The 27714-nt window shown below is 36.8% G+C and overlaps 1 protein-coding gene across 2 annotated transcripts in view; it reads right to left on the bottom strand.

Moving 5' to 3' along the window:
* Positions 1–26444, bottom strand: part of LOC140171916 (broad substrate specificity ATP-binding cassette transporter ABCG2-like) — a 45721-nt gene extending 19277 nt beyond the window's left edge. Inside the window, exons 1-6 of one of the 2 annotated variants that reach the window (XM_072195263.1) lie at positions 26237–26444; positions 7831–7897; positions 4743–4912; positions 1713–1772; positions 612–726; positions 173–325 (exon numbers count right to left, since the gene is read on the bottom strand). In XM_072195263.1, coding sequence (XP_072051364.1) covers positions 173–325; positions 612–726; positions 1713–1772; positions 4743–4912; positions 7831–7897; positions 26237–26439 — 768 coding nt within the window. In that variant the 5' untranslated portion in view covers positions 26440–26444. The remainder of the gene's footprint in view (positions 1–172; positions 326–611; positions 727–1712; positions 1773–4742; positions 4913–7830; positions 7898–26236) is intronic. The other variant, XM_072195264.1, reaches the window with a different exon arrangement.
* Between the last annotated feature and the right edge of the window lie 1270 nt (positions 26445–27714).

The following is a 27714-nucleotide window of genomic DNA, read 5'->3' as shown; positions in this document are numbered from 1 at the left end:
ATCGTTTCCAAGTTACAAGGTTGGCAATTTCTCCCTTCCTCAAAACCCTCTATATATGTAGGCTATCTTTTACGCCATTTTCGTTGTAAGATGACAAGCTGAATTCAAGTACGCTTAGAGGGCATAGGCATGGAAATTTCCAATCTGTGTATTTATTAATCTAAGGTCTTACCTTTGTATCAGCGCATGATTTGAGACCAAGCTCTGAGATAACATCATCCACTCTATCAGCTTTCTCTTCCGCACTCACACTTCTTGGTAGCCGCACGGCAGCAGAGAATGCCAGATTCTCACGTACAGTGAGGGTTCCCATGACAACATCATCCTATGACAGAAGATAAAAGCGAAATAACTATGAGAAATAAAAGATTGGCAGTCATGAAAATGGATATTTTGCCATAATTCAAATGACTGATCAGGTGGTGAGCGCCACAAATTCTCTAAATTCAGTACAACCGTGTAATTGAATGGGATTATTTTGAAATTTTAAAATGCTTGAAATATGAGTTTGAAATCCCCTGGTTGTGACTGGCCGATATCATATGGTTATGAGCACTATCCCTCCGAGACCCTTGGGCATGTTGGGGTCCAGACATTTACACGGAACCTACCTGTACCACATATCCAGATATGAGTTTGAAATCCGCTGGTTGTGACTGGCCATCAATGAGCACCATCCCTCTGAGACCCTTGGGGTCTTTACGGGCTGCAAGAACATCAAGTAATCTGAAGCAAAATTAATTGTATCTCTTAGTTCAGTTCAGTTCAGTTGTTTATTTCGCCACACATCAAAATAGGTAATATAGCGCAGTATATCATTATTATTATAACAAAGATCAGATAAGTTACAAAAGTAATGTCACAAATACTATTAGTAATATAATAATTACTTAGATAATGGTCATGATGGTAATGATCAAAATTTAAGAACAATGTTACTAAATATTGAAAATGTAAGACTAACCACTGCTATAAACCTATATTGAGTTTCGATAGTGGTCACCTAACCCTAACCCGCCAGGGGCTTTTTGGCGACGGGAAGGAAAATAAGGAAGGAAAAAAGAGAGAAAACAAAGAAAGAAGTTGTTTGCTCTGGGTGGGGTTCGAACCCGAGACCCCTCGCATGCCAAGCACTGGGTCGGCGACACTTTACCACAGGTCTTGGGTTTCGCTGGCCAGCGAAACCGTTAACCGTACCTATATATCTGGGCGATTGCATCATCACACCACGTGGGATGCACGCACGAACAGCGCATAATTATATCAAGTAGTATTTTGTAGTATATACGGGCGTGTTAGGGTTAATAGAAAAATCGATGAGTATATTTTGAAGTGATACTCATTGACATCACATAGTTACATCAGATTAAGACGAATTATTTCTTAGTCCCACAGAGCTACAGGCATTTCCCCCACAACGACTGAAGCTTTTATTCATCTATTGTGTCCGATTTGAGCTCTGACATAGTGGAAAATGTTGCCAATCAATATGAAGTCATGCAATCGACATCTATTAGGGACGCACCATTTGATCCTCAGGGGTGCATGAGAGTTTGGTTCAGGCGGATGTTTTTTTTCCAATTTTTAAATATACTTCATACCGAGTTGGGGTCTTTTTAACTCATCAGTGAGGTATTTTTCCCCGTCTCACAAGTGAACATCGAGTAGTCCCAAGTTGTACCCATTATGCTCCTTTGAGGTTGAATACTTACGATGATTTACCACTTCCTGTTGGTCCCATGATAGCATTCATACCAGGACTGAAAAAGCCGCTGTAATGAGGAAAAAACAATGTGAAAAATCAACTTGAACCTTATCAACTGTTGGACAGACAGCAATAAGCGAAATCTGCATTGGAAGTTTGCAATGCATTGTGGGATCGTTATTGCAGTTTTGGGACACTTTGCCCTCTGACCTAATGACAAAATTCAGACAAGTTTGTTTTTGTGCGTACAAAATATAATCTAAAATGTTTTACAAAATTGAAAACAACCCAAAAAAACATTATCATTGAATAAATTAATTATTTAAATATTTTTAATGATAACATTATGACAATAATAAATAAATTAATAATAATTAATAGCAATTTTACAGCAAATTTAGATAATGAAAATCGATATTTTTTGTTGCTTCGACCAACAATACATCGTCTACCCTTAATTTCTTCTGTCTACATGGTAATCAATTTATTAGTCAATACCAATTATAGAATTAGTAATAACCTTAAGGGTACTTGCCCATGAGTTTCATTCAGGGGCGTGTTTGAAAAACGGCACAGCGCATTAGTTAAAAGAATAAAAAATACTAAAATTTTCACCGGGGTTCGAACCACTGCCAACTGCACTATGAATGCTAAAGATGCCTATACTGTGCCACGGTGACTGTGGTTAACATTCGGCGATTTTCAAAGATATACATATCAACACGTTTCTAGTGTATTGAAAATCAGATTTTGGTAGGAATAGGGTCATAGAAAGACATATGACTCTACTTGTCTGTTTGTTTTTCATTTAATACAAATTAATTTTGATGAATTGAACTGGTACGACTCTTAGCACTCGTGATAAACGACGATTAATTTAGTAATAATAAAATGAAAACGCCGGGTCATTCACGACGTCATTTGTAATTTATGTCAAAACCTGGGGAGGACCACACACATCCGTGCTGCATGTATACGTGCGCAATCGATACTCAATGATCCAGACAATAGCGTTTGAATATACCGCCGTGCTTGACACATCTTGTCACTTGCGGGAAGATATACTATAGGCCTACCCTAATAGCTTACAATAGATACCCCACCGTAAATAGCTCTGTTCATTACCTCGCTGTGCTAGTTTATACGCGTAGTGTACGCACTTTTGAACCATATTTTGTTCAAAAATGATAGGAAGGGACTGTTTTCAGCTAAAATGTTGGTTATCAGCAGATGCTTAATGATACCGAGAAGTGTTGCAGAAAGGTAAGCGTACTCTTTATTTATTCAAAATATCACATATCAATGAATTTAAATTTGAAATCCAAAAAGGAAATGTCAGGTCAAAATTCTCACCTTAGAATTATTGTGAAATAAAATCAAACCAAATTTAGGCTCCGCAAAAACGTCCAATTATTCCCATTGGTGTTTGCTACCGTGCATATACTAAATTATGATTTGGGGCTAATTTGAGAAGAGTTAATGCCTCGAGTTTCAAAATACACCGAGTGATGTTTTTTGATCAAAAACATCGACAATTCAAGACTCTGTAAAAACAAATCAAGAATTTTCTGGGATAATTGCAACTAAGTATAATGAAAGTTATGATCTAAGCTACCAGATGCATCATTAATTTCCTGACTATGATATTTAGTTGTGGGAAAAGATTACTTTAATGTTTTGGCGGGATTATTTCCCACCACAAATTTCAACCAAAAAGAGCATGTAGCCTTAATTTATTCATTATATTGTCACGGAGGTATAAGTGCGTTGTTATAGACCTGACGGGAAGTCCTCTTTTGGTCTATACACTAGCGCGCTCGCCTCTTAATTCCAGGGTCGTGGGTTCGAGTCGCGGCAGGACCAGAAGTGGCTAGAGGAGGCTCAGGATATTTCCGTGAGGGGTTTGTGACAATATGATGATTTGCGTAAAATAAATAGATAAATAATTATCAATTAATTAATATTACTTACATATACTTTGATCAGCTCGTAATCGGCGGGTCTTATAACATCGCGGATTGATATCAAAATATTTTATTTTGAGAATTTTCTTGTCACACTTCTCCAGAAGCATCACGAATAATTAATGCAAGTCCTATACTTTGTCTACTTTCTTTAACACACAAAATAAAGACCGGACCGGTCAACAAATAGCTCTCTTAAGGGATCTAAAATGAGCGTTTATTGGGTTTCGACAGTATTTTTTGTGGGACATGAGAGCACCTCAGACCTATCGAATTGCATTCTGAATACGAAGCATGTCTTTCTGATATCAAATAATTTTCATTTTTGAAAATCACAATATAATACAAATTTTATGACAAATTATAAAAATTTGATATTTTTCACATTTTTGATATATAACAGTCCTCGAAGTAAATTATATAAATCTAATGATATATTCTTAAAGTGTATGTAGCAGGGAGGAAAAGCCGACGGTCAATTGAAAATTTTGACCTTTCATATTGAAGATATGGATTTTTTCCAAAAAAGACAAAAAAAAATTAGGTGTTTTGGGAAAAAAATCCGTATCTTCAATACGAAAGGTCAAAATTTTCAATTGATCGTCGGCTTTTCATCCCACCTACATACACTTTAAGTATAAATCATCAGATTTATAAAGTTTACTTCAAGTACTGTTAAATATCAAAATATCAATTTTAATGATTTGCCATAAAATGTGTATTAAATTGCTAATTTCAAAAAATCAAAATTATTTGATATCAGAATGACATTCTTCGTATTCAGAATGCAATTCGATATGTCTGATGTGCTCTAAATGTCCCAAAATAAATACTGTCCAAACGTTCATACCCCAGCCCTTAACGTGAGTCTATTTTTCGGCGTAGTGGTAAAAGCCTAACAATTCCCGCCTATTACGAGCAGATCAAAGTAGGCCTATAGTGAAAATTACAATGAAAACATCACTGGGTACAGTGCTCAAATTTGTATATATATGTATAGTGAAATTCACTAATATTATATTAATTAATTTATATAAAATTAATTAATTAATTAATCAATAAATTAGCCTTACTTGACATCACGCAAGATATACTTGTTCACTGTTGTCTTCCTGCTTTCTTTCACCTGGATCACATAGTCTACATCATGAAAAGACACAGTAGAACCAGTCCTCCCAGTCTGCGCGGTGTCATATCTTCCTTTCATGGAACCATAACCAGTTTTGGATTGACGTATTCTATTCTGGATATGATGAAAAAGTAACAACCGGGAATAAGAAGAAGTTAAAAGATTCAGAGGGGGTACCCTCTGTATATAGAAAAGGGTAGGTACATGATGTGCCACACAGTGTCATCGCCCCTGATATCTTCATGGCAGAAATCGCCATGGTAGGTTGAATCCACAGCCACGCATGGCCATTTTGTTCCGACCTGTTTAATAGTTTTGAGACGCATAATGAGCCGAGGGACATCCGACTAAGGCTACTGACAATAGCCTGGTAACTGACCTCTCTCTGTGTGAGTGAGAATTATACGCCATGAGGTCATCTTCATTTAGACTGCTTCCACGAGTGAGTGTAGCTATAGCCTACGCTGCGCTATAGTTCGGCACATTATAAAATCAGAATTTGTGTCAGTTTTTGAGCTCAATACGCACGCTTCTTTCTCAATACGCAAGCTAACGACTATCATATCCTTTCAACACATATGTTCAAGTGTAAGGAAAAAAATATGGCTTCTTTAGAATAAACAAATTACGGGAGATATTCATCATTTTCTACCCCGGTATCCAAAGATTTATCGTCTGAATATAAAATCGTGCATCATGTGCTATTCACGTGTATCGATCCCGTGTATTCATTTTAGTGTCTCTACTGTACAATGTAATTATTAACCAGGCGATGTCGGTGTGTGCCACCGGTATGTGCCGCATTTTCACCTCTTACTACAAAACAAGGTGTCATTTTTGTCAATTTGACTAAAATTGGGTAGTTTTTGGTTTAAATTTGGTTACTAGCACTTCGGTGAAAGTCAGAAATTTGCCATTTTGATCGAGGCCACTATATGAATGGGTCATATTTTGACAGATTACAGAGACAATGCTGGCTAAAATGTGTTGGACACTTATGGAAAACGTACACTTTATCATGGCCTTTTCCCGTAATTTGTAACATGATGAAATGGTAGTTTCTGTGGTGTCAAGCCTATAAATTTTCCTAATACCCCACTCCTCTCCCTTCCCCACCAATCAATGTTGGGTGCCACTAAGGGCGCGTGACCAAATGAGTACGATTCAACATTGACCAACCCTATATCAAAACCGTCCCAACACTTATGGCCAGCATTGTGGGTCAATATTAAAATTTCGGGTCATTTTCATATTTCGAAATGCCAAGAAGGTATGATCCCCCGACTGGTGTCAAATGAACAATAAAGAAGTATTATAGAACGTATCAAAATTATTTCCCCCACCGGGGGTGATACTCCTCATAAGATTCGCGTCGATTATCCCTATGTTGGGTCCTTTTCGAAATCTCAAGAAGGTATGCCCCCCTCCCCCGAGTGGTGTCAAATGAGAGTGAAAAAAGTTAATATAATAAAAAACAATTTCCATATCGAGGCGACACTCCTCATAACACCTGAGTCATTATTCATATTTGTGGGTCCCTTTTATATCCTGAAATGACAAGAAGGTATGACCCCGAGTGATGTCAAAGAAAAAAGAAAAAAGTGCAAAATTAATTTCCTGACAGTGGTATAACATTACCACAATGTAGGCCTACTGCCGAAGCCCCGTGGTTCAGCTATGGTACGGTGCGGTCGCTCTAGTTTTAAAATGTAAAACAAAAATGCAATTGAAGACCTGAGCGCAAGAAGACCGTAAGTCCACTTGGCCCCTCAACATGTATACACTAAAGTTACGTATAGTTTCTTAGGGTTTTAGAATGTTTAATACATGTTCCAGGGTGAAAACATCATGAAAGGTTGTGAAAGATTTGTTTTGGCCTCTGAACATGTATAAAACATTACCAAACTATACGAAACTATACGCAACTTTAGTGTATACATGTTGAGGGGCCAAGTGGACTTACGGTCTTCTTGCGCTCAGGTCTTCAATTGTATTGTTTAGCTTCGTTATACTTATAGTCTGATTTTGACGTCATGGAATAAAATGCATCAAAAAGCTTGCAAAATGATTAGATTTGTCGGTCCTTTATGTTTCCTTTTTTGTCATAACTCAATAATATCCATTTTCATTGATCATAGGCCTTGGCCTAATCAGGGATATGCTCTGATAATCACTGCTAAATTGCTGAGGTTCATCAGACCATGTAGGCACTATGGACCACAAGAGCCTCATCTCAATGGCAAAGTCCAATAATTTCAATTACATAATCATAGTGCAAAATTTGACCTCAAGTTGCAGAGTATGAGTTTTTGTACCCAAATATTCAAAGGTCATTCAATGAATGTACAAATGTATTGGGGTTTAAGAACGGTTCCCCTGATAGATGAGCATGTTGTGGATCCTAGTGAGGCCTATAATAAGTATAGCAGAGTAGAGCAAATTAAGCATAATTAAAGGGCCTTTCAAGGTTGGTAGATGTCTCGCTATTATGAGCAACAACAAAAATTTGATCCAAATCGGACCAAAAAAAGGGTCAAGGGTGAACAATATTTGTCCCAGTTTAAAATTAATCTAATATTTAACTATTTTAGCTTTTAATTTTCATGTTCTTTTTTTTTTTCATGTTTATTTTTCATGTCTTTTGATAATTTCCTGTCCCACAGAAACCAATGGTTAAGAAAACAAATTGGGCAACTTTTTAACGTTGGCTCCCGTGACTTCAGATAGTTCCCTGTCCCATAGGGCCTATAGAAACAAACAGTTAAGAAAATATTTCTTTTTGTTTCCTATTATTTTGGAAATTCTTTAATTACTCATATCTTTGGAATTGGTTGTTAAATTTCAATGGGGTTTTCTGCAAAATCCAGCTTTGTAAATGCTTGTTACAATCCTATAAGAAACTGAAAATTTAAGATTTCCGACTGATTTTGCTTGATCGCGTCGCATTTGACCCGCGATTTTGGGCTGAATTGTGTTAGCAACGCTAGTGTAGGTTGAACAGATTGAAATACACGTAACACAGTCATTCCTACCTTTTCTTCAGCCGGCATTCTGAATGCTGAGACCTCCCTTTGGACCGTGCTGCTGAGAAGTGAATACCTGCAAAGCATGATAAACAGCATCAGAAGTAGGGATATGCCTACTATAGTTCGGTATAAGGCCGTGTAAAATTAATATTTTGGTTCTCGTCCCCTCCCTCATCAATTTCTGGGATTTGTCAGATTTTTTTTGATTTTTTTAGATTTTTCAATTTTTTTAGACTTTGGAATGATTTATGAAATCTTCATACATATAAATAAGTTTATTAGAGAACAAGCATCACTTCCAAGTCTTTTTGTGGTACTCTAGGGGGTTTATCCCTCAGAATCTCACATTTGAAAAAAAAAAAAAAAGGGCCTCATCGTTTCTCGAGCACTGTTGGAGAAGACCGAAAACTACTGACAATGCTAATTTTACATTGAAAAAAAAAAAAAAAAAAAAACACCTCCTCCCTCATCAATTCATGAAAATCCTCTGGACGAGAACCAAAACATTAATTTTATACGGCCTAAGACAAAACGTGGTTAAAACATATGGTAAGGATGAGTCATGGACACCTCCATAAATGTGTTGTCTAGGTTTTACTTGACTGAAATATATCATTTATTTTTGTGATAAAGTTCATACATTTTGATCATTATTTATTATTTATTTTTCATGATACCTATTTACATAGGTAGGCCTTTATGCAATGAAATGCCATATTATCAATGTTATCATGATGGTTTCGATAATATATAATTGGGGTGCTGTTGGAGGTAATCATCATTTATAAGAAAGTTGTATGTGATGGCAGTTCCTATTAATTCATAAACAAAAGCAATCGAAAGGTAAAATAAGTGTGATCGATATCAGAGGTGTAAAACCACTGCAATTTACAGTGCAAAATAAATGCAACATAATAATAGCTCATAATTATGTCATTTAATATTATTTTGTGTTTAATAAGTCAATATTTGAATACGTTTGAATAGACACATATGAATATAACAGATAATGTTATCTGCGTCTTGTTTAGGGACCGTTCATAAATACTTTGGTGGGGGGGGGGCTGGGCACTTGGAAATTTTTGGAGTCAAACTTTTTTGACCCCCCTCCAGAGAACCTAAAACTTTTTGACCCCCTCTTTAGACATACAAAACTTTTTGACCCCCCCCTTTCCAAGAGGTTAAAAACAGTCTGGGGAGGGGGCTACTCCATTTGTGCAAATTATAGGCCTACAAGTTTGTTCACACATTTATTTAGAATAGCCTGTTTCCTAAAAACATGAAAATTGAAGGTGTTTTTCACATGCTGTGACTTGTATGAAGTTTAATTTCAATTTATGCATTCAATTTTTATAACCAATAATTCTTATAACCAATAATTAAATAAATAAAAGTTACACAAGAAAGGGAAATTGACAATGGCGTAGCTAATAGGGCTTGTGGCGCACAGGGCTAAGGATAGGTGTCGATCCCGATTGTTGAAATAATTATTGCGCACGGAGCATATAATTTATAATAAAGTTGAATATCGGTCTTAAATTGATCTTTCAAATGACTTTGCCCTGGAATGCGCGAAGCGCGCGAAAATTTTGACTTTCATCGCTTAGAGGGGCGCAGAATGGATGCTAAATTGGCCAATTCAGCGTCCCCTAAGAGTGGCTCCCAGGGCACATGCCCCCACCTGCCCCGCCCGTCTTTATGCCACTGAAAATTGAGAGCAACATCCGGGCACATACTCAAGATTTTTAATACATAAGACTTGTTTATCAGGGGGCGTAGCCAGCTTTGTTGGTCAGGGGGGCAAAATATAAATTTCGTGGCAAAAAAAAAAAAAAAATGGTTGCATCATTTTGACCCAGTATTATCAGTGGGATACATACATATACCTTTTTATTTGTAGCGACTGTAGAATACATGTAAAGTCTTTGATATTCCAAAAAGGCTTTTATGGGATATCCGTATCGGTAATGAGCAAAAAATGTATTTTACACTATTTTTGGCCATAATCGGGGTAAAAAGAGGCTTAATTGGTACATATGCGCGCGTAGCGCGCAAAAAAATTGTATGCTCTTGTTCTTTTGGTATTTCTTGTTAAAACTTTTTTGACCCCCCTCCTTTAGTACCCAAAACTTTTTGATCCCCCCCCTTTGTGCAACTCAAAACTTTTGTGTCCCCCACACTTTGCCCAGTCCCCCCACCAAAGTATTTATGAACGGTCCCTTACTTTCTTCAATCTTTTTACTTCCGTCTTTTTCCTCAGGCTCCTGGTAGCCCTCCTTTTCCTCAAGGGTTTTCCTTTCTGTTGCTGGCGTACCAGGGGCAAGACTATGCAATACCGGTCAAATTTATGCGGACATGCGCTTATTGTTCAACGCCCATGTCTTCTTTTGGATTCAATTGAAGACCTGAGCGCAAGAAGACCGTAAGTTCACTTGGCCCCTCAACATGTATACACTCAAGTTGCGTATGGTTTCATATAGTTTGATAACGTTTTATACATGTTCAGGGCCAAAACAAATCTTTCACAACCTTTCATGATGTTTTCACCCTGGAACATGTATTAAACATTATAAAACCCTAAGAAACTATACGTAACTTTAGTGTATACATATTGAGGGGCCAAGTGGACTTACGGTCTTCTTGCGCTCAGGTCTTCAATTCTCGCGATTCCAAATACAGCGCGCCACCAACGACGGCAGTGAAAATTGGCATTTCCCGTATCTGGGGTCGACATCCTTTTTCATCAACCATAGCTGACCATGTTTGTGATTATTACTCTAAAAACACAATGTTTTGTAGTACTTTTTGAAATTTTTTGAGACTTTCTGTGTTGAAGTGAAATATTGCAGTTTGATATTCATAGATGTCCTTTTCTAAAACCCGCAAACTTGATGTTGATACTAGGTGTTAACTTTTTGTTATCCCATTTTCTAAAACCGCCCTTTTTTGTTTTTAAACTTTACGATGCTTTTCAGCCCGATACGCGCGAGCCTAGTCAATGCGAAGTAGCCCTAGGCCTGTCCTTTTTTTAAATGGAAAACGCATAGGTTTTATTTTGGTTATTAGAATAAATTGTTTTAATTCTTTCTGAATTTATTGTTTGTTCAATACGATAATAATATAACACCAACATCCATACTATAGGTGTTGCGTTTTTTTAATCGGCCTACATTTACTAAAAATGTGGGGGTTTTTTTGCACGAAGGCGCTTATAGCGGCCCGCCGCGCGGCATAGGCCTACAGCAAAGAAATTCAAGTAAATTTTAAAAAGATTCTTAATACTCATTACTTATAAACATGCATCACATTGGTTTACCGCTTTTGTTATTCTTGTAATTGTTTGATTTGTCCTTATTTTATGTTTAGCCTAAATTTGTATTTTTAATTATATTACTATCAAACATTCAAAAAAATTACGATCGCAATAAAAACACTTTGTAGGCATAGCTTACCGCATAAAAATAGCATTTATTTTTTGTTAATATTTCAATTTGAGACTTTAATGCATAAGTTCAACAATACCTCATAGAGTTCTAGCATTATAATAAAGATGAAGAAAGTTTCAAACTGCAAAAGAGTACATGAATTTTAAAAGATCATTATTTTAAGGCATATCAAGAAAATCTGCATGAAAAAACTTTATAACTTTAGAACCAAGTAGGCCCTATGCTAGACCTTTGGTGTTTTCAATTTAAAATGATAGCCTAATTACAGTAACACAATTTTCAAAAATGCCTCCTTTGGCCCCCATGAACCAGATCGTGTCACAATTAAGGTTTAAATTTGACAATTGTCATGCCCGATTTTAATATTAATTCATGTTTCTTTTTCATATTTATTTTTACTTCCGCTTTCTTGCATGTCATACCATCTTTATTTCATCTTTCCCCTTTAATAATTCATAACCCAAGGAAATTTGCTCTTAATGTATAGGCCTAGACCTACTCCCAAATAGCACACGTTGGTTGGAATGAGTTTCTTTTTAGTCATATTATCGGTCGGCACAACATTGAAAAATCAAAAACTTTTTCGACTAAATACGAGCGTATTCAATTGGACAATTTTAAACACCTAGGCCTATGCCTATACATGTTTTTTTTTAAAGAAAAAGAAAATGGGAAAGATTTTAATTTTTCCATTTTCTTTTTCTTTCTCATGAAATTATAAGTCAACACTGTGAAAAGAACTGAACTGTAGTGTAGTCCAACCTTTACGGCATTGTGGACTTTGAAAATGAAAACGTGCCTATTCATACAGAAGGGTAGGCCTATTCGAGCTCCCGCACCAAATTTATTGAGGGGGCTGAGTCCCCAGCCCCTGGTTCATAAGCCTATGTAATTTTGTTGACAGAATTGCACCACGAGAGTTTATTTTAAAAATTAACAGGTTTATTTGTTTAGTGCAAGTATTTTCTCCCGACATTATACATTGGGGCCGAAGTGTTTTGTTTATAGGGCTATATAGGCCTAGAAGGAAATGGCTTCTAAATTTACGACCTTTCATGATCATACAGTAGGCCTACATCATGCTACACAGAGCGTTTCAAAACGTCACACGAAAATGCTTATAATATCTATTCAAGTTTGTTAAAAAGGTTATAAATGTAAAACATCTCGATAGGCCTAGGTTAGAAAGAAAAAATAATAAAAATAAAAATAAGACAAGCGTTCAAAACATTTATGAAAACCAAACGCTTTTATCTTAATCATATGTAGGCCTATGGTAATAATTATGGGAAAAGTTATCCAATCAAGAAATAAAAAAGGCACGAATTTGAGTTTTAGATTAAATTACCTGTTTGAAATTGTCTTGCATCAAAAGCATTTGCTATTATCAACTCGAAAATTGACATGACATCGGGTTTATAGGCCTAGATGGTCGATCAGAGACATCAACATTTTTGACATCGAGTTTTAACCGTAGATGGTTGAATAGGAATAGAGTACATTTGAAATTCGAAAACGTTTTAGGGAACGTTCATAAATACCTTGGTGGGGGGGCTGGAAAATTTGTAGGGGGGGCAAAAAAGTTTTGACCTTCCAAAAAGGGGGTCAAAAAAGTTTTGACATGGCAAAAGGGGGGGTCAAGAAAGTTTTGACACCCATAAAGGGGGGGTCCAAAAAGTTAAATACAAATTTGTGCGCGCTACGCGCGCACATTGTCACAATAAAGCTCTTTTCATCCCGATCATAGGCGTAAATAGAGTAAAATACAAAATTTTTGCACTTTACGCGCGCAGTAAAGCATTTTTTTAAAGCTCCGGTATATATGTATGTAAAGCAACTGCAATTGTTTTTCGTCTGTGCCGCAAAATGTCATCCCCCCACACCAAGAAAGCTGGATACACCCCTGATACATCCATGCAATAACTTTTGAGACCTTATTTGAAAGCAATTTATTTATATTTTATGATGTCCTGACAATTTAGGCCTAATAAGGCCTGTAAGAGTGACACTGATAAATGATTAATTTATTGCGGATCTGTTTGCTTGAATTTGTAACAAGGTTGAAACTGTATAGTTTAATCCACTGTACTAGTAAAATAAAGCATTACCTATAGTGGAAACAAGAGTGGAGTATTTTAAGTACTAGTATACTTTCATTATGTGTGTGTGTGTGGGGGGTAAAAAGTTTGGGTGTTTACAAAGGGGGGGTCAAAAAGTTTTCAGTCCATAAAGAGGGGGGGTTCTAAAAGTTTAACATACAGACAGAGGGGGGGTCAAAAAAGTTTTGACATACCGAAATCAAAATTTTCCAGCCCCCCCTACCAAAGTATTTATGAACGTTCCCTTAATCATATTAAAAAAATGCTTTACGCTGTCCATGCTGTTAAAATATGTATTGAATATTTCGTTATTCTAAATAGGCCTATTGAGAATTAGGCCTGCTTTACTTAAAACTAACAGGTTGTTTTTTTTAAATTGGGTTTTTTTTAAAGGATATATATAAAGTAGGCCTATCCCCAATCATATTTTTCAGTGTTTTCTTTTTTTGTAAACGAGAGCCTAAACTAAAGTATTTTCCCAATTAAGCGCCTCGGATCGGGCTCGGAAAAGTTTGAAAATAAGGGTTTAATTGATGCCCATTATTTTGTGTGGGTATAGGCCTAACACTCTGAACATTCACAGAGCTAGGCCTAAACCATGACTGTCGAAATTTACTTTAAAAAGGAGGCAGAAAACACATTAAAAAAAAATGCTTTACGATGTCCATGCTGTTAAAATATGTATTAAATATTTCGATATTCTAAATATTGAGAATTAGGCCTACTTTACTAAAAACAAACAAGGTTTTAAAATTGGGATTTTTTAAGGATAGGCCTATATGCATGAGGATCTAAGTAGGCCTATCCCCAATCATATTATTTTTTTTAAATCAAGTCTATTATAGCCCTACTTACAACAAAGCTTAAAGACCTGAAAGTGTTTTCTTTTCTTGTAAACGAGAGCCTAAAGTATTTTCCCAAGCGCCTCGGAAAGTTCGGAAAAGTTTGAAAATTAATAAGGGTTTAATTGATGCCCATTATTTTATGTGGGAATAAGCCTAACACTCTGAACATTCACAGAGGTAGGCCTAAACCATGACTGTCGAAATTAACTTTAAAAAGGGGGCAGGAATGAAAAAAAATCGTCGGAGGGTTGAATCAACAGCTGATCATCATCAACGTAAATAAACAAAAGTGGTTGAGTAATGAGTAGGCCTAATCGATAGCAACACTCGTTTCCGTTTCCTTGGTCGATGGTTCATCGTCGACGCGTCATGGATGTCGACTTTTACCCATGATGCTCTGCGCGAAGTAGATCAGCAGGGCGTGATCGTAGGTGGCGCGCTGTATTTGGAATCGCGTCAATTGTTGACAATGAATGAAATGAAAAGTGATTATGAAGGCATTAAAAACTTATAAAACGCAGTTATGCACAAGGACAATGAGCATGATGAGTCTACATACCCTTCTTTGTAATTGTACGGAGGATGATTAAATAGAAATAATCGGTATATTAAGGGATCTAAAATGAGCGTTTATTGCGTTTCGACAGTATTGTTTTGTGGGACATGAGAGCACCTCGGACCTATCGAATTGCATTCTGAATACGAAGCATGTCTTTCTGATATCAAATAATTTTCATTCTTTGAAAATCACAATATAATACAAATTTTATGACAAATTATAAAAATTTGATATTTTTCAAATTTTTGATATATAACAGTCTTCGAAGTAAATTATATAAATGTAATGATATATTCTTAAAGTGTATGTAGCAGGAGGGAAAAGCCGACGGTCAATTGAAAATTTTGACCTTTCATATTGAAGATATGGATTTTTTTCCCAAAAAGACCTAATTTTTTTGGTGTTTTGGGGAAAAAATCCATATCTTCAATACGAAAGGTCAAAATTTTCAATTGATCGTCGGCTTTTCATCCCACCTACATACACTTTAAGTATAAATCATCAGATTTGTAAAGTTTACTTCAAGTACTGTTAAATATCAAAAATATCAATTTTAATGATTTGCCATAAAATGTGTATTAAATTGCGAATTTCAAAAATCAAAATTATTTGATATCAGAATGACATTCTTCGTATTCAGAATGCAATTCGATATGTCTGATGTGCTCTGATGTCCCAAAATAAATACTGTCCAAACGTTCATACCCCAGCCCTTAAGTGGCCATAGGCAAGGATTTATAGTTTTCCTGTACATTTCAATGCAAAAATAAACGTAAGTGCTTTTAATATTACCGGTACATACAAGGACATTATTATTACTCATATGTGACCCTTTCATAAAAGGACATAGTCAGGCCCATACGCAGGATTTTGGTTTTTTTTCTTGGGGGTGTGAATTTTGAAAATTTGACCTTTTTTCCAGGGGGCGGTTTTGTTCTTTTGATCCAAAAAGCATTAAAAAAAACTGTATTTTTGCTACGCTCGCAACTTTTTTGTACGCTTTTGCAAATTTGACCCCATCCCATCAAATACATACATAATTCTTTTTTTTTTTTTTTTTAATGTATCGGAAAGTGTAAACTACACGATCGTTTTCTGCCTTTTTATGTAGGCCCTTCTTTTAAATATTTGTTGAACTGACGATAAATACAATAACATATAATGGAAGAGCTGATATTTTAATAATAATAATAATTAACTTCCTGGATTGATAATAAATATATTATTATAGGCCTACATAGACTCGCTTGCCAGTCCTATATACGCCGTACTTTAGGATGAATAAGAATAATATAATATGTCCAGCGGAACTTTTGTTATAATTCTTAAAGCCATATTATAACATTTGCTGAGGAGGACGCCCTCACTGATTTTTTTAAATTCACTTTTTTACACGATTATATTGTACTTTATTAAACCAATATACCCTGCAAAATTCAAGACTCTAGGTGCTGTAGTTTTGTCAAAATCCGAGATTTTGAATAAAGCGCCGGAACCGGCGTCTTATTATTACGATGGAATTATTAGTCGAACGCATACACGATGTTCATAACACACAGTACACACGGCGTGCAGGACGGTGATCTACACAACAAAGGGTCGTACCATAACATGACCGAAGGAGTGGTACGTATTGGCGACATACGCGCTGGTAGTAAATTCCAATTTACTTTGCTTTGCCGTAGTTGTTCGGCTCAAAAAATAAAAGGGGATATATACACAGGCGTTTCGCGCATCCAGATGCCCACTGGATGCCCACTGGTGGTCCACTGGATGTGACATCCGGTGTCACTCCGGTTTAGGCACATCCAGTTGACAACCAGATGTTGACATCTGGTGTGACACTAGATGTCAATATGTGGTGGACTGCTAGTATTTGAAATCAAGCGGACCACCAAAAGTGTGCATCATGTTGTCTGCTGTTTGCATACATTAGGTGGCCTGCTTGATGTGGTTATTTGGAAAGCTAACACAACAATGATGCCATATTTGGGCATACCAATTCTCATTTACAAGTCACGTGACCAAAATCTTAGCTAAAACGTCAAAAAACCATGATTTTTGTGATTTTGATGAAAATCAATGGGGAAAAAAGGTTTTAAATAAGTCTAACTCCGTTATTTTTTTAATCTTGGATCTGAAACTTTGCAGATATATCAAGGTTGATAAAAACTTACCATATAAAGTAACATAAAGTGAATCTTATATTTTCACTATCTTCTGTTGTCATGGTAACATGTTTAAAATCCACAGATTTGGTAAAAATGAGTCTAACGTCGTTATTTTTAGAACCTCGAACCTGAAACTTTGCAGGTGTGTCAAGGTTGATAAAAACTAACCATATATAGTAAAATATAGTGAAACATATATTTTCGCTATCTTCTGTTGCCATGGTAACGTGTTTAAAATCCACAGATTTGGTAAAAAATGAGTCTAACGTCGTTATTTTAAGAAACTCGAACCTGAAACTTTGCAGGTGTGTCAAGGTTGATAAAAGCTAACCATATATAGTAAAATAAAGTGAAACATATATTTTCGCTATCTTCTGTTGCCATGGTAACGTGTTTAAAATCCACAGATTTGCTAAAAAATGAGTCTAACACCGTTATTTTTAGAACCTCGAACCTGAAACTTTGCAAATATGTCAAGGTTAATAAAATCTAACCATAAACAGTAGAATAAAGTGAAACATGTGTTTTCGTGATTTCCTGTTGCCATGGTAACGTGTTTAAAATCCACAGATTTGGTAAAAATGAGTCATAACTTCGTTATTTTAAGAAACTCGAACCTGAAACTTTGCAAATATGTCAAGGTTGATAAAATCTAACCATAAACAGTAGAATAAAGTGAAACACATGTTTTCATGATTTCCTGTTGCCATGGTAACGTGTTTAAAATCCACAGAGTTGGTAAAAAATTAGTCTAACTCCGTTATTTTTAGAAATTCGAACCTGAAACTTTGTAGGTGTGTCAAGGTTGATAAAAGCTACACTCTTAAAAATACCTAGTCGTTTTTTCGACTAGAAATCCTAGTCAAAATAATTTGACGAGATTCTGGTCATTTTCTAATCATTTCAACGCTGATCTAGTCATTTATGCCTGGTCAACGCATATCTAGTCATTTACGTCTGGTCATAAATTCTAGTCAAGAAATTCTAGTCAATTCCAAGTCGAGGATGCAGAATTTGGTGTGAGTTTTCACACCAATTTCGGTAACAAATTGGGTAACAATTTTGTAACAAATGATTATTGTGATGAGTGCTAGTGTTTGGAGGACCTTCTCTAAATCATAAATATTATACTCAGTTGAAATAATAGGAAACAAAACCACGGATGAAGAACACAGGGCAAACGCTATTTAACACCATAGATTTTATATTTTCAAGCAAATACATTATAATTTTCTGCCATCCTCTTTTAAGACCGTAATTTTATAGATAATTTCTGTAATACGTGTCACCATGCTATCAAATACACTTGATGGCTATTTAACACCACAGTGAGGCGTAGTGTTCCTCTCTTAGCGTAGATGATGCATTTCCCAAATTAACATGACTAGAATTTAAAATGACTAGAATCTAGTAAGATCCTATTGCACCCCGCAATCTAGTCAAATTTGACTAGTTTCTAGTCAGAAGTGAAAAAAAAATGACTAGATATTCTGGTCATGTTTTGACAAGACTCCCTAGTCGTTCCTGTCGACTAGATTATCCTAGTCAAAATGACTAGAGTCTAGTAAGATCCTATTGCACCCGCAATCTAGTCAAATTTGACTAGTTTCTAGTCAAAAGTGACTAGGGATTTTATAACCATATATAGTAAAATAAAGTGAAACATATATTTTCGCTCTCTTCTGTTGCCATGGTAACGTGTTTAAAATCCTGAGATTTGGTAAAAAAATGAGTCTAACTCCATTATTTTTAGGAATTCGAACCTGAAACTTTGCAGGTGCAAGGTTGATAAAAGCTATACATATATAGTTTTTAAAAAAGTGAAACCTATATTTTCGCTACCTTCTGATGCCATGCACAATGTCAACACCCTATATTATAAATATTTTTTTCATACAGCTCCATACCCCATTGGTGATCAATATTCTATTGTTGACATGGATAAAGAAAGTTTACATATGCATTGTGACATAGACTTGTGATTGAATATATTCTATACAACACCTGGATCTTAGGTGAATGGGCTAAATGTTCCTTTATATAATTGTAATTCTCAAAATGAAATATATCACAATTTCAACCTGCGATTTAAAAATTGTTACGCATAAAATGCAGTAAAAATATTTCCAGAGCCAACAACAATGGCCGCTATTAGTGTATTTAATTTCAAGTTAGTGTATTAAAAACAAAACCTGGGTTTTACCTGAAAAGAAATCGAATTTCCTTGTAATAGCAACACTACATGTGGTACTAGAGCATGTACGCAAATCGTAATAATATGTAGAATAGAAACTTGGTGGTATCTCATATGATAAGACGTATGATGCTTAGCCTGAGTCGCTCGGCCTATCTGGAACAAAATCGCCATGCGTAGCTATTGAAAAACGAGAGGATTCGCCGTACTATCACGGCAATTTTTGACATGAAGATATAGGGATGATGACGCTGTGCCATGGTAACGTGTTTAAAATCCACAGATTTGGTAAAAAATAAGTCTAAAAGAGGAACAAGATCAAAACGCTCATCAGAAAAGTTTCCAAGTTCTTAGAACCGCTGAACCGAAATGTCATCGTAATCGACCAGTAGTGATTGACGAAATTGAAGCCTCATTCAAATACATGTAGCTATATTTTTTTATAAGTAGGGCCTAGGCCTACACGGCTTTCGGCTGAACCACTAACAGGCTATGTTAGTACATCTATGGCAATGACTGTGGGTAATGACAAAGGTATACCAAGATTTGAATTTTGATCATTTTTACGATCATAGGCCTACCCCGGGGTGATGCACTATAGGTGGGGGCCAAGATATTTTGGCAGGGGAATGGGGGGGATATTTTGGCAGGTCGGTAGGGGAAGGGACAAACGATTTTTGGCAGGTTGAGGGGGGGCAAGTAGGGAGGTAAATAAGGATAATTTATTGGGTGGGCGATTAGGGAAAATAATTTACTGGGTGGCCAGCTGAAATTAATGGCATCCATACGTTTGCATTTTCTGAAATTTAGACCTAGGCCTATTTCAGTGGCGTTCCGCGGCCGATCCTAAACGGGGGGCTGCGGAAAAGATAAACTTTGACGCCCGCTTCATCAACATCCCGAAAAGGTTGACCCATTTTATCGGTGGTTTGAAAAAGTGAAGAGCAAAAAAAAAAAAAAGGGGGGGTTATAGGCATTCGCTAGCTAAAAGCCCAAAATTGTATGTATTGTTCACATTTTTAAAACATTTTTCATAATTTCTACACCCTTTTTTGTTTAATGATTCTTTTTTACCGCTCCTTCTTCCAACGCCCCTTCTTTTTTGCCGCCCTGCTCACGCCCCCAAAGCCCCATAAATATGCGCATGTATGTGACAAAAAACAACCCAAAACAAAACAAAAACAGCTCAAATTTGGTGTAAAATTTGGATTTTACCACTCCCTAAATGGACATTTGGTGGCTCTTTCCATCATATTTCCTCAATTGGAATAGGTCATTTGTGATTTTGCTGTGAACCAACAATCACAGTGCGGGTTCCGCTCCAAGAGATCAACAATTGACATGATCGTCTCGCTACGGCAACTGCAAGAAAAATGCAGAGAGCAGCAACAACCCCTTTACCTGGCATTCATTGATTTGACCAAGGCGTTTGTTCTTGTTAGCAGGGATGGTATATTCAAGATGCTTCCTCAGATTGGCTGTCCACCCAAACTACTCAGCATAACTCGTTCTTTCCATGATGGGATGATGATACAGTCCAGTTTGATGGCTCAATGTCTGAAGAATTTGGTGTCAAAAGTGGAGTAAAGCAAGGCTGCGTACTCGCACCAACACTGTTTGGCATTTTCTTTCCAACTACTCAATCACGCCTTCAAGTCATCCACAGAGGGAGTGTATCGTCACTCACGATCTGACGGTAAACTCTTTAACATTACACGTCTGAAGGCCAAGACCAAAATAAGGGAAGTACTGATTAGAGACATGCTATTTGCTGATGATGCTGCGATAGCTGCCCACTCTGAAGTTGAGCTACAGTAACTGATTTTTTATTTTATTTATTTATATTGGCATCACAGTGGCAGCCTAAGTTGGTCCAATATAGGCCCAATATTTGGTCCAAGCCCAATCTTGGGCCCATGAGCAAATGATATTGGGCCATTATTGAACATACATCGGGCCACCATCGGACTAATATCGCCATGGGATAATAGCTCCACCATCAATCCACATCATCAGTGATCAGCAACTTGAGGTAGTTCATCAATTCACCTACCTATAGGCTCTACTGCCACAGACAATGATCTATCTCTGGATGATGAGCTCAACAAAAGGATCAGCAAGGAGGTCTCTACTCTCTCCAGGTTATCTAAGAAAGTATGGGAGAACAGCTCACCAATACAATAAAAATGGAGGTCTACAAGGCATGTGTAATCAGCACGCTCCTCTATGGTAGTGAATCATGGACGACCTAGAAGAACGGAAGCTGCAAGTATTTCACTTGAGATGTCTACGCCGCATTCTTGAAATCTCCTGGAAAGACAAGGTCACAAACAATGAAGTCATGCACAAGGCGGGTATCCCATCAATGCGGGTATCCCATCATTGCTACTATGTCAACGTCGCCTTCAAAGGCTAGGACATGTGAGTCGAATGGAAGATGGTCGCATTCCCAAGGATCTCCTCTACGGAACTGTCATCAGGACACAGAAGATAAGGTCGATCGCTACTCCGCTTCAAGGATAAGCACTTGACATGAACTGGGTCAACTGGGAATCTATTGGTAGTGTCGGGATCGGAAAACTTGGAAGCAACATCTCTCTGATGGCCTGAAAAGGGGAGAAGACCTCATCCAGAATGCTGCTGCTGCTGATGACAAACGAGCAAGGCGCAAAGCCAGTCAGTGAGGCACATTCAAACCAACCCTACCAGATGAACCAGTCTTCATATGTCAGGTCTGCAATAAAATCTGCCATTGGTCTATTCAGCCACACAAGACGATGCTTTTCAACCACCTCAGACAACGCTACTCCATAGTCTGCCTGCGAAGACTGACCGATGCCAACAACAACAAAAAACAATCTTATTATAATGTCCGTTTTATTTCAACAAGTATTCAAATTAATAAGATGTTGACCTTATTACTTGACAAGATCATCCATTTTACTTTGACAAGATTCTGTTATGTTCCCCTCTGGCAAGAATTATTCTAATTTGATTTCTTTTTTGGTCATAGGCCTATTTGATAAGTTGGATCATTTTGACAAGAATCCTATTAATTTTTAAGCTGACAATTAATTGACATGTCAAATATTAAACTTGAGTTTCTGGTCATTTTGATGAGAATGCTCATAAATAAACATAATTTTTTACCAGGTAGAAAAGGTGATACCGGCCGGGATCGAACCCACGACCTTAGGTTTACGGGATCTGTGCCTTAACCACTGGCCCAAGGGAGCTTCCTGATTAAGCAAATTGTTCGTTTTGATAAAACAATTCAAATAAGGATAGGATTGCACCATCTAAGAAGATGTTTTGTTACCCAGGTAACACAGAAAAAAAATGAAACAGATTTTTTAAACTGTGAGAAATCAACCTATGAAATTGGGTAAAGTTGTTTTTGGACCACACTGTAAAGTGTACATTGTTATTGTCGTGGAATGTTAGTTAAAAGTGTGACATTTCTTGACCTATTTTCAACATGATACACACATAGCAGCATTTTCATTTTGTGGCAAAAGTAGGATTCGGCATATCTGTTCATAACATCCTTTATCTATGCATTACAATAAGATGCACTCTGTAGCTTTTCGAGGATTAGAAATAATTAATTTACTAAAACTTTATCCTTTTTTTTTAACAATAGGCCTCATGGCCGCAGCTAGAGGGGAGATAAGAGGGGAGAGGGGGGGCTGAGACCTCCCTTGTCAAATCTGTCAGCAAAATCGTTCCGTTCTCGGCAAATCGCAGAGGAGAGGAGAGGCTGCGCTCGCAACATACGAGGGACGGTCAATAAGTTCGTAGAACAAGGTACTTGAAAGAGTACTAACCAAATTATTTCTATCTCACTCTTGAGCATGATCACTGCAAACCTTAATGCACCTGTCGCAATTTTTCTGGAAGCCTTCTATGTCAAAAATGGAAGTCTTCCGATAGCTCCTTGAGCACTCTTCAGTGAAGGCTCACCAGCATTGATCACCAGCAAACCTGATATTATGAAGCTAGGACTTAAAATTCTAAAATAGGTTTCACTAACTGGAGGCCATGCCTGAACCACAATATGGTTACTTTAATTAACTGACCCCTCTGTCGTGAATGGCGGCTTGACAAACTAAGAATAGCGTACAGGACACAATCCGAGAACAGTCACATTCCTACTATCAACCTTCTTCACATGATGGCTTGCCTCAATTTTGCTATCAAAATTGTATGATATATGCCTATGATTGTACTTTCATTCGGCAAATGATCTGCCATCAAGACTCTCCCTGGATCTCAGAAACGGCGATGAAGACCTTGCACTATGGTGAGTTGGTGACCGAGTGATGATCTTCTTAGGTGTGGGAGATCCAGGTGCTTCCACTAAATGCTCTCGTAATTCCAGTGATTAATGTATGTTTTATCACCTTTAGCCACATATAGATTAAACTTGCCTCGGTCCTCATTCTAAGTGTATAGAAGGTGTGGACCTCAAATCCTCAATATGTCAATTGGTATCAAATTTGTACATGAAGATTCTGAGACCCCATCTAGAAGACACCCTGGAATACCCAATGTTAATGGATTAATGTTGAAAACACATTCAACAGAGTTGTCATATTTTGTGGCTATCTCATATTTCTTTTTTTGCTCTGTATTCATTAACAATACCACTGTACCAGCACGTATATCGTTAGTGGTAACGTCAGCAAGTCTTTTGGACCTTGGATGATCTTCAAGGACGCTCATTCCATTCTTGAACTCTAAGAACTATTTCGTTGCTTTTGAATATCAAGGACTTCATTACCATTTACAGCAACGGTACATTGTTCCATAATGACCCTGTATTCACTTCTGGTAGTACCTGTGAATTCATGGAGGTTGGCTTCCTCTGAAGAGTGTCCTGTCCACATACAGTGATGCAAAAATCTAATAACTATACAGTAATGTTTTGAAGGAACAAGCTTTCAAATAAGACCAAACTCAATACCGTGCGACAAAGTAGCATACCGAGTTCTACGAACTTTTTGACCGCCCCTCGTACATCTAGATCATTTAAAGTTTGCAATTTGGGATGGGGATTTGGGATTTGGCATGTTCAGGGGGGGGGGAATTATTTGGCATGGCAAGAGGGGGGGGGCAAGCGATTTTTGGCGGGCCGAGAGGGGGGGGCAAGCGATTTTTGGCAAGCCGTTTGGAAATTTTACTCAACATTATTGCACAGCCCCTAAACTATCTGTGGTCATCTTGTGACTTCCTACATTTTGGTCATCAAAAATTGTATGGCGCCCCTATTTTACTTTTCAAAATGTATGACCCCTCTGTATATTTGAGACCCCCTTCCGAAGAAAATGATAGCCCCTTAGTACTAGCTAAACAACATATAGCTTTTATAACACAGGGAACAACCCCTGGAGACTTGGAGAGCAAAAACATCAAAATTATTAAAATTTCCAAAATAACAATCCATGAAAATAAAGATCAATCAATGCATTTAAAAATAGTACCAGCTGGAGCCAACAACACTGGGAACCACCCCTATATTATTAATATTTGTTCAAAAAAATAATTTGCAACATCGAGAATAACAAAATCCATTAAAACAAAGATCTAGCAATTATGCATTAGTATAGGCCTACCAGTTAAACAACATGGAGCCAATAACACCGGGAACCATCACTGGAACGTGGAAACCATCAAAAAGATGATTTTTTTGTTCCAAAAATAATTTGCAACATCAAAAATAATTTGCAACATCAAAAATAACAAAATTCATGAAAAAGATCTTGAAGCAACGCATTATAGTACCAGCTAAACAACACGGAGCCAATAACACTGGGAACCGCTACTGAAACGTGGAAACTGTCAAAAAGTATAATTATTGATAAAAAAAAATTGCAACATCCAAAATAACAAAAATCCATGAAAAAAAAGATCAAGCAATGCATTAGTAATAGCTAAACAACTTGGAGCCAATAAAACCGCGAACCACGAATGGAAAGTGGAAACCATCAAAAAGTAGATTTTTGTTTAAAAAATAATTTGTAACATTCAAAATAACAAAACCCATGAAAACAAAAGATCCACCAACGCATATACGTACTATCCAAACAACACAGTGTTAGAAAAGAAAAGAAAATGGGAACCACCACAGGAGCCATCTGGAAATTAAATCGGCCAAAAACTTAAAAAATATATATCATGCCAAAATATTTTTGATGACTGCATGTAGATGTGCACGGTATGTCTACATCTGCAGTGCAATCGCATGTATGCAATCATAATGCTAGCAGATGTCTACATCTGAATTCTAACTACATGTGAACATCTGTCAGCATACCTGTTGTCCACATCAGGTAGGCCACCAGATGTCACCACATCCTCATGTCCACCTGGTGTAGCTGCATCCAGTTGCCCACTAGATGTTGCCGCAACCGGTGGGCAACTAGTGGTGCACTAGACTCGCTGAGTCTCATGGACGCCGTTCCTATGTCCATCAGACTCGTATTTCCCATTTTGGATGTCAATGGGAAATACACACTTAACGATTTGCGCCGGTTAGAAACTTGAAAAAAAATCTTTAAAATTTTATCAATGTATATAAAAGTGGTGCCAACCTTATTGTGCTTGCTAATTTAAGACTCGGTTGAAACAAAATTAAGGATCGAATGCATTTTAGTGTCCAAAAAGGCAAAATTATCGTCAAAGTTCTGCCGAAATCGGCACCCTTGCGAAGGGTTCAGAATTCGAATCGGGAACGAAAATATCCGATCTTTGCGATCAAAAACACAAAATTACAACTTTAAACATACTATTGGCAAAAGACATTATTACCAAACAATATAGAATAGAAAATTTGACATCATTTTCTCAAAATATTGAAGAAATTTGCTCACTAGACATCGAAAAAGTACGCAATCCAATTCCCGTTCAAACGCGTGAGAAACTGAAAGTGCATAATCCCGACTAGTGGTGCACCTAGTTGCCCACCGGATGTCGTGACATCTGGTGGGCAACTGGATGCGCGAAACGGCTGTGTATCTGACAGTAAAAACTAACATTTTATGTCAAAGAATTGCTAATCTATTTTGTATGATAATGTTATAATGACAGCTCACTTACCCCAAACTGTACGTGTAGTTAGGACGAGACCAATAACAGTTAATTCCGGTATCAGACAATGGACTGATGATCTTGAACCTGCTTTCTAACGCTCCAAAGTGTATATGGAATCTCGATCTACCAACACGATTCGCCTGCGCCCGTTGACCACTGTACCCGTTGACCAAGTGAAAACTTCCTTCACTGCTTTTAAGGGTGACCATGGTGACTTACTGACTTGGTACCATTGGTCTGAAGAGGAGGCGACTCGCTTCAGTGATGATCAGCCAAGCACAAAAAGTTTCTTGTTTAGCACAACTAGCATATTGATTCTCTTAAGGGAAGTAAAGGGGTATGAATGTTTGAACAGTATTTATTGTGGGACATTAGAGCACATCAGACATATCGAATTGCATTCTGAATACGAAGAATGTCATTCTGATATCAAATAATTTAGATTTTTTTAAATTCGCAATGTAATACACATTTTATGGCAAATCATTAAAAATTGATATTTTTGATATTTAACTGTACTTGAAGTAAACTTTATAAATCTGATGATTTATACTTAAAGTGTATGTAGGTGGGATGAAAAGCCGACGATCAATTGAAAATTTTGACCTTTCGTATTGAAGATATGGATTTTTTCCCCAAAACACCAAAAACAAACAAAAAATAGGTATTTTTGGGGAAAAAATCCATATCTTCAATATAAAAGGTCAACATTTTCAATTGATCGTCGGCTTTTCCTCCCAGCTACATACACTTTAAGAATATATCATTAGATTTATAAAATTTATTTCGAGGACTGTTATATATCAAAAATTTGAAAAATATCAAATTTTAATAATTTGTCATAAAATTTGTATTATATCGTGAATTTCAAAAATGAAAATTATTTGATATCAGAAAGACATGCTTCGTATTCAGAATGCAATTCGATACGTCTGAGGTGCTCTCATGTCCCAAAAAATACTGTCGAAACGCCATAAACGCTCATTCTAGATCCCTTAAGTATTTTTACCATATTTTTACTTCCAGTATTTTTAAATTGATTCTCTTCTCGGGATTCTCTTCAAGCATTTTTACCTATTAGGCTACAGGCTTGAATCAGAAATGTGCGAATAAGAGGATTTGTTTGAAATTATTCTTGAATTTGATATTATGGGCCTACCTTCTTGTTTCCTTCACACATAATGTAATAATATTACTAATTACTAATATAAGGCCGTGTAAAATTAATATTTTGGTTCTCGTCCCTCCCTCCTCAATTTCTGGGATTTGTCAGATTTTTTTTTTTTTTTTAGATTTTTCAATTTTTTAGACTTTGGAATGATTTATGAAATCTTCATACATATAAATAAGTTTATTAGAGAACAAGCATCACTTCCAAGTCTTTTGTGGTACTCTAGGGGTTTATCCTCAGAATCTCACATTTGAAAAAAAAAAAAAGGGCCTCATCGTTTCCTCGAGCACTGTTGAAAAAAATCGAAAACTAC

The sequence above is a fragment of the Amphiura filiformis genome, chromosome 15 (genome assembly GCF_039555335.1).
Source record: "Amphiura filiformis chromosome 15, Afil_fr2py, whole genome shotgun sequence".
In the NCBI taxonomy this organism is placed as follows: Eukaryota; Metazoa; Echinodermata; class Ophiuroidea; order Amphilepidida; family Amphiuridae; genus Amphiura; species Amphiura filiformis.
This window is presented reverse-complemented; position numbering and strand designations above follow the sequence as displayed.